At 40.5% G+C, this 8775-nt stretch overlaps 1 protein-coding gene across 4 annotated transcripts in view; it reads right to left on the bottom strand.

Moving 5' to 3' along the window:
• MACROD2 (mono-ADP ribosylhydrolase 2) overlaps window positions 1–8775 on the bottom strand; it is an 835869-nt gene that overhangs the window by 809807 nt on the left and 17287 nt on the right. For all 4 annotated transcript variants that reach the window (XM_019612526.1, XM_010706427.2, XM_010706430.2 and 1 more), the window contains exon 2: window positions 5308–5415. In XM_019612526.1, coding sequence (XP_019468071.1) covers window positions 5308–5415 — 108 coding nt within the window. The remainder of the gene's footprint in view (window positions 1–5307; window positions 5416–8775) is intronic.

Here is an 8775-nt window from a genome sequence, read left to right as displayed (position 1 = left end):
TTTTTTTAAATGGCAGAGCCCTGGCACCCCACTGCCTGTTAACACGAAGCACCTGCCCATTTGCAGTGCCTGGCCACGTGGCAGGCTGCAGGCAGTTCTTCCCCCACAGGTTTCACTTCTCTCCATCCCCTGGTACCACAAGCTCCCAGGCACAGTGCAGGAAGAGGATGTTCGGGCCATGCTTCAGGAATAGCTGCATGCACAGCTCATCTCTGCTAGTTAAGCAATGCTGTTGGAAGCAAGCTTGTAGGATACACAGCACACAGAAGATGAGAATTTTCCTAGCATCACAAATTTCCGATCTAAATGCACTGCCATGCAGTCAGGCTTTCAAAGTGATCAGGTGAGTAGCACACCTGACATACAAAGCCAATACCAAAATTAACCAACCAAACGCGTACTCCACATTGAAACTCTCCTTTTTGAAAATGAAGTTTCGATGGACTTCTGGTGACAGCCAAGATACAACACTGCGGTACATGTAGGCAAGATATTCAAGTGCCTGCTTTCTTCACAGTTTCTGCCATGCTAGCATCACTATCAAAACACCGATACAGCAAATCAGCCAGCACTCAACTATTACACTATTAATTTCATAGAGAAAACTACACTTTTTTTTTTTTTTTTTAACTGTATGCAACTCATTCCCTTCAACCTCAAGCAGTCCAGTAACCACTATCTGTTGCAGTGCATTTCTGAGTCAATCTCCCCAACGTTAAGCTTTTGTCACATCCTGAGAGCAAAAGCTGTTTGACCAAGACAGCAGCTACAGTAACCCAACTCAATGAAATTGCACATCTAGATGTACTTTTCTTCGGTTACATTCCCTTGATTACTGTTACTTTGGACACATTTTTAGTTTTCCATCTAAGTACTGTAGTAAAGGGAAAAACTACAGTAATATCAGATGAAACAAAAGCAGATGAAAAGTTTACCGTGTCTGGTGCTCACCTGACACATTCAGCACATTTGTCTCAGAAAGCAGTGATTAACTTATTCACAGATATCAGGATTATTGAGAATAACTGATTCCAGCAATGATGTATGTTGACTTTTCTGAATCAATGGGAAATACATATAAATTAATCTGGGATTATATACATAAGTATAATTGCACCAACTAATTTAACCTGAGAAACCTTTGATTAACACCTCAGCTTGCTCACGCTAGAGATGAAAACCAAATTAACATTTTGTAAGCATTACTGGTTCTATTCCCTTGAGGAAATAACAGAAGTGCAAGATATATAGGCAGATGCCAGCTGACTTTGTGATTTCAATTCAAGTTTTCAGTTCTTCTATCAGAATATTGTAGATAAAACAAAACGTGCTTTAAAACCATGCTGCTAGAATCAGACTCAATAAGAAGCTTCTGTTGTAAATATTTATGTGTTTAGCTCAGTTGAAAAATTAGTGCTGATAAAGCAAAAATTCCACGCAAAAATCCAAAAAGTAACATACAGGTGCAGGGAATGAGTGTACATGTGATGCTACCACAGGGCCAGCTACCGATTCAAACACCTTCACAACATTCAGACAGGCCACTGCTGACGTAATTTCTACTTCAGAAGCTGCAAGATGAAAATTTTGCTTGATAAATTAAGTTGGCAAATGAAACGGATTAGCAATCAGTGAAATTGCCTGGTGTCAGATCTGTTCCAGATTTGAAATCATCCTTTTTTCCCCCCACCTGTTCATTAAGCACCAAGTTCAAGGCAACTGCAGCAACTGATTGCACATTAACGAGCTGTTACGTGGGATGGCATGGTTCAGCCACTGACTGTAACTACACATTTGTTTAAGCATAGCTCAGCAATAACACATTCGGTTCACAAGTGTGGTACTTCTACCTTGATGTGTCATTTGAGACAGGAGAGAAAAGTGATGTCTCCAAATTAAATGATCAAATTATACCTTAAGGTCAAGAGTTCAGAAGAAAATCTGGTAAAGAAAACTAAGAAATAAATGAGTGCTAGAGTAAAATATTTAAACGTGGTTCTGAAGGAAAAAGCTCAAGGGAAGAAAGGCATCTTCCAATAGGAAGAGTTGAGATTTAGTAGGACAATGAGAATTTCCCAGTTCGACGTATCTCCAGTGCCAGGACAAGGATGAACAGCAGGACAAGTGTTTCAAACCCTAAATTTTCTGAAAGCCTCAGATGTAAGTTGCTTCCTAGCCTGCTCTCCTACCAGAAAAGGGATAAGTTGTTCAGTCTTTTTGTTTTGTTTTGTTTTTTTTACTAACTCTTCTTGCTTTTATCAGAGTAAGATTTTTGCCTACCATTTCTTTTTTCAAAATGGGAAACAACATTCCCTTTAAGAGGCAACAGCTTTTCCACCAGATTTGGGAGTTAGGGGAGACTCCAGTGCTCAGGCACTGAATGGAGTGACCTCATTGCTCTACCTGTAGGCAATGGGCTAGTTGCTAACATACAAATAATACTGTAGAGTTATTAACAAAAATCAGCTGAATAGAGAAAGGATTCTTTCCTGGAAATGAAAGATTTTTCTTCTCAGTACCGTATTTTTGTACCTTTATCTAAGGACATTTTTCAAAGCTAAGAATTAACACTTTTTGTAGTGTTCTGCAAGTCATGCCCCTTTCCAATCAAATAAAAAAGAATAATCTTTTCCTCCCCATTGCTCTATAATATTTTTCTCTTGATCTTGCTCCTAGTAAATCTAATTCACAAGCACATTAATATACATCACCTTATCTTACAACTTGACAGTAAGATTTAACAGGTAACAAGTGAATTTATATGTGAGGCCAGCAGTGATGAACTGCTATTTAATATACATGACTACACAGTCGCATATAAAAACACCCACTTTCAAAATGCAACTCCTGTTTCCACTTCAAATTAAGCATCTACCACATTATTATAGTATAAATAGCAAGAGTACCATTACCTCCCCAAATACTCATTTAAAAAATAATAATAATTAAAAAAATCACAGAATCACAGGAGCTGGAAGGGACCTCCAGAGACCATCGAGTCCAACCCCCTGCTAAAGCAGTTCCCTACAACAGTCACACAGGTAGGCACCCAGATGGGTCTCGTATATCTCTACAGAAAGAGATTCCACCACCTCTCTGGGCAGCCTGTTCCAGTGCTCTGTCAACCTTACCACATAGAAGTTCCACGCATTAGTACAAAATTTCCTGTGTTCAAGTTTTAGGCCATTACTCCTTGTCCTATTTGCTACGCACCACTGAGAAGAGCCTGGCCTCACCCATTTCCCTCCTACCTCCCTTTAGATATTAATAAACATTCATCAGATTCCCCCTTGGTCTTCATTTCCCCAGGCTGCACAGCCCCACGTCTCTCAGCCTTTCCTCACAAGGGAGATGCTCCAGGCTCTTTATCATTTTTGTGGTCTTCTGCTGCACTCCTTCTAGGAGATCCGTGTCTGATTTGAGCTGGGGAGCCCAGAAAATAGACTCCTTAGCTGATACTACAAGTAACTCATAATTTATCTTCAAGTCTCAGTGACACTTTTGCTGCTTATTTCTGTATTTTGGATTAGCTAGTCTATATACAGACACCCCCATCTCAGAAGAAACCTAAAAGTGAGCAGAGTAAGATCTACATTTTTAGTTTTCCACCAGCCTCAGAAAATGTTACTCATCATTACCACTACTACATTAGGCCTACTTAAGCCGTGAGACCTCCTTAATACCCCACCTGCCCATGCTTCAGATACAGAGGCAGCAGCCAAGCAGAGATAGAAGGAAATAGCTTGTTCAGGGCCAAGATCAAGTTCCATGGAATGGGGAGTGTAATACACTAATAAAAAAGGTAAGACTAAAATTAAGGTTTTTATACACATCTGCACAGAATACTTAAAAAAAAAAAAAAAAGGAGAAAGGAAATTAACAGGATGCTCAAGGCAAAACATTAAGTTAAACTAATACCTGCCTGCAATACAATCACTGACAAGGACATTTTAAGGAACTATTCAGCAATAACGACATATTCGTGGCAGTACATCATTGAGAATGGTTTTAGCTAAATGTCGTATTATCTCCCTTTTCCAGGTACTCTGTCAGTCACTCTGCATCTCAGTTGTTCTGTAGAAGCCAAAAAACAGATCCTTACTCTGATCACATATGATTTCTGAACCAGGACTGCAGGATTTTTGACATTCTGAACAGAAAGCACGAAAAAACCCTCTAAGCCAAGAAAAGCAAACCATTTCAATTCCAAAACTAATCTGCAGCCAGCTCCAGCCTGTGATTCAAGGGAGCTCCATGAATAAAGAGAACGCTGCTAAGCAGAGAGGAAAAAGCACCAAACAGTCCAAGTGCACGGGCAGTCCATGCTGCATGGGCACACTCTTTACAGACATGAGCTCCAGCATCTCCATATAACTTTTTACTGTTGTAAGTAAGCACATCAATCTGCCCAGCACAACCTTGGGGATCTCTGTGCTTTACTCCATTACAGAGAAAAAGTGCAGTAGGTTTCCTTCCAATAAATGAATAACACTAGCTATTAATTGTTGCAAATGGATTGTTATTCCCAACAAGTAATGACAACACAACCAGATACCAAGGAAAAACTGACAAAAGACACACAAACCATGCCCTTTAGGGGGTGGGGAATGAAGCCAAGATTTAGGGGGTTGGAGTAGGTGGAAAGCCTTCCCGTAGTGTTTCTCAAGTAGCCAAATTAGATAATTATATATAATAGATGAAATCAATTGCATAAGTTTTTTTTCTCTTTTTTTTTTCCTTTTTTGTTGCAAGATGCTACACACATTTCTCCACTTCAGTCACTAAAGCAGAAAAGGTCTTAAAACATTTAAAGCTCCACAGGTAATGACAAAAATTTAAAAGATACAATCTCTCTACAAGAAAGCAGACATTCAAACCATGAAAAACAGTATGTCACTTTTGCTATCACCTTACTGTTAAAAGATTTTCACATTATCTAGTCCTCAAATGGCTCAATTTAAAAACCAGGCTGGAATGTACTGCAGTAACTCAGTATTGAAGTGCAGTGTTCTGTCAATATCAAGAGTGAACTCTCAGCTACTGAAGCTAAGAAAAAAAATAGACACAAGATCATTATTTTTTTTCTTAGTGACCATGGTGCTCAAGTTCCACAATAAACCCTTGTCACAATAAAAGCACACAAGATGAACAGAGGGAATACAGAGAAATCAGGAACAAAGCATGCCGAGTTTCCAGCAGGTTTCCACAGGCCGTTGCAGTTTTATGTAAGTTTGCAGAGTTCAGGTTTGTCACATGGATATCCTTGCAATAAAGGCTGTCAAGCAGTGACAACATTCAGCCACCTACCTGCATTAACGATGGCATCAACCTCGAGCAGCGTGATGTCACCTCTGTACAGAGACACTTTCTCACTCAGACTTCTCTTCCCCTGCACATCTTCTTTAGCATTCTCACCTACAAAAACATGGGATACAGCAGGTCATCAGCATGGCAGTAACACTAGGACATTTAAGCAGGCACCATTAGCCTCGGTTACAGGTCTGCCACAGGACATGGACACATCCTGCTTTAGCCTCGCGAGGGCAGCTACAGCCCAAGGCATCTTCACGTTGATCTCGGGTGCAGCACAGCCTCCACCAAACACTGCTGGGCTGAAGAACAGTATACACACACACAGTCTTCAGAGATACCTCCATCCAATGAGTTTCCTTGGTAGTCACAGGGGTACAAAATGACAGAAAACAAGAATCAGTTAAGACCATCCTCCTACTTGAAGCTGTAAGTTTTCTGACCCAGAATTATTCAGGATCTGTCTGAAAGCACACGAACGTGCAGCTTGCCAGCAGAGCCAGAATTCAGAAGGCGTCCTGGCAGTAGGCAACAGGGAGAAGAAAAACCTAAACAGGAACAACCAGTAATTTAAACTCGGAGCTTTTGACACCTTCAACTGCTCCACTAGGCAGAGGTTGAAGTCTCCACATGCATTAGCTTTCAAATGCTTCCTTGCCAAATGCTGTAATAACAGCTCTCTTATTTTGGTACACTCATACTTCTTGCATCAGAACTCGCTTCACCAGCCTTATAATCCATTATAAAGTAATTCACTTACCCCTGTACTTCCATATATACATACTAGCCAGTAAGTATAACATAGTCTTCAAATGTAAGAAACTCCTTAAAATTTTAAGCTGAGAAAAGGAAAGATTGCTTAACTTTGTTCATTTTTGAAAATTACTTCTGTACACTACAACTAAGAGATCTAAGTTCATATATTGGCCAGAAACAGAATTATACAACTGGAACTCCTGAATTGACATCTAAGTGCAAAACAGCTTTCAATTCCCAAAACAAATATTCACTTTTGAGTAAAATAAACTCAAGGAAAAATACAGTGAGATGCTGAAAGCAATTCAAATGAGTCTGGCCCTTAGTTTCCTGATTAACCTTCATTTTAATCAACTTCCATAAATCAGACAATATCTGCTCAAAATCATCTGCATTATAAGCGGCCGTAAATAGAAGTTGCATTTACTGTAGATGTTGATTTAACTTCAGCACAAACAACTTGTATCCAAAATCATCATTTATCTCAGCCACCCAAAATAACCAGTCTTGCATACTTCTAGCTTGGATCAGCTAAGCACAAAATCCATGCCATCCCCAGCAAAAAATACACTGCCTCCATGACTTACATGAGTACAGGACTACCTTTCCACTACAAGTGTGTATGTTCAATAACTTAATTGCCTTATTTGGCTCCTAAATTTCCATGGATGACAGGGTTGTGTGTGCCAATATCATGCGGAATCCACAAAAACAACACCATGAAAAGGCACAAAGAGAACAAGTGCCACAGGATATAAAAGCTAATTCTCATTACTACTGCTTTCTAGGTCAGAAGCAGAGCAGAAATATCCCTTCCTTTGCCAATTCACCAGCAAGGTCCCATTACTCCTTTAAGATGCCACACAACACAATCACTGCCTCCTGATCTCCTGCGCTGCACTGCCATCACACTTGCCTTTAGTTCTTGCTCTTCACAAGCTCTGACTCCTTCCCAAAAGCGTACGTAAATTTACAACCTCACGAGCAAAAAAAAATCCAACACACTACACCTGGATGATCTACAGCCTCTTCAGCAAGTCCCTTACCTGCCCCTCAGCTTTTGGCCATTTATAATACAGCCCAGCAATAAATACACATACTGCCTCGTGCATCTGTGACAGACTACCCTTACTTCTTTCCATTAAAAAAAATCTGGTATCAGGGAGAATTTTAGTTTTCACTATTTCATGCTGGTTGTTGCAGAAAGATTGCTAACACTGACAGGAGTCTCAGAGAGCCAAGTCTCATTCACAGTCAAGCACACTTGACAAGTCTACTAATACACCTCTGATTAAAAGAGTAACCCCAACATAATACAAATAGTCACATTGCCATCTGTCAGGATTGGCAGACAGTTTTCCCTAACAAAGTCAAACTGATATCTTATTGGGGATGTTTTCTTCTCCTCTAATCAAAGTAGTCATCTCAGTGATTATAAAACTCACTTCTCACTTTTGTCTCTCATCTTTTCCTTATCCATACACATTTTTGTCTGCTCTGCAAGGTAACACTGAATCTCAAATTTGTCATTAAGAATAATGCACTGTCCTCAGATAACTCAAATATGCCTAAGAAACTCATCTGTTGCAGCTACTGCACTGTGCCTCAGCAAGGACAAGCCAGCAGACAACAGGGCACTGCTTGTTTCACAGAGACATGCAGCACATGCAAAACTCACCCACTCATAGAAATCCAAGCAGTGACAGACCCTTGCACTTGTAGCAAATCAAGTGTTTCTTACTCCAAAGAAAGAACTGTACATGTACCCTCAAGAAATTAATCCTCTGAAGTGGTTGCTATGTAACACCAGTCTTCAGCACAAGGTACAGAACAGGAATTTGCATCAAACCTACCCTTTAGTGATGCTCATGATATCTGATTAAAAGACAGAGCAGACAGCAGCTGTGTCCATAACCCACAAATCATCACTAGGAAGCATCTGGAGAGAAGACTGCCCCCCTGCCAAACTTTCAAGTCCGTCTCAACACTTTGTCCAGAATACTTTGTCCCTGAAGGCAGAACAGTTAGAAAGCCAGGAACTGGTTTCTTCAGAAAGATTCCAGTCCTAAAAAACAAACTAGATCAAGACTATTACAAAGTCCACCATTTAGACAGAGGTACCCCAGACACCAGGATCAGAGATCTGTTCCACTTGATCCACAACTGTGAGCATGAGCTCTTAGGACAAAAGGAGTGAACAGAATGTGAAGACTGAATTTTAACATAATAAAGCTTCTGCTTTACTTAGGTCTTTATCATTATGCACTCCCAGTGAGACCTTCATTGTGAGGTTAGTTCTCACTTCATCCTTCTTCTGAGCTGTTCTGAGGCACACCTGCTGTACCTACACTTGGAAGACTGCTCATCAGCAAAATGCAATGTAAAAATCAAAGAAGAGTAATAGAGCTCACCTATTCACATTTACAGCCGTCCAATCTCACAAGCCAACAAACACCCAGATAGCCACAGCTCATGAATCTGAGAAAAAGAGGACTTGGACTGAACTGTGATCACACCTTCACTCCTAACTCTTGACATGAAGCAAAACCAAACCCTGCACTGCAAAATAGCCCTTCAAGTTAAAAATGAAGATCACACAGAACGGCCAGGGTTGGAAGGGACCTCAAGGATCATGAATCTTCAACCCCTGCCACATACAGGGCCACCAACCTCCCCATTTAATACCAGTCCAGGCTGCCCAGGGCCCCA

Source organism: Meleagris gallopavo, chromosome 2, assembly GCF_000146605.3.
Source record: "Meleagris gallopavo isolate NT-WF06-2002-E0010 breed Aviagen turkey brand Nicholas breeding stock chromosome 2, Turkey_5.1, whole genome shotgun sequence".
Classification (NCBI taxonomy): Eukaryota; Metazoa; Chordata; class Aves; order Galliformes; family Phasianidae; genus Meleagris; species Meleagris gallopavo.
Note: the sequence above shows the minus strand (reverse complement) of the source record. Positions and strands in the feature narration are given on the sequence as shown.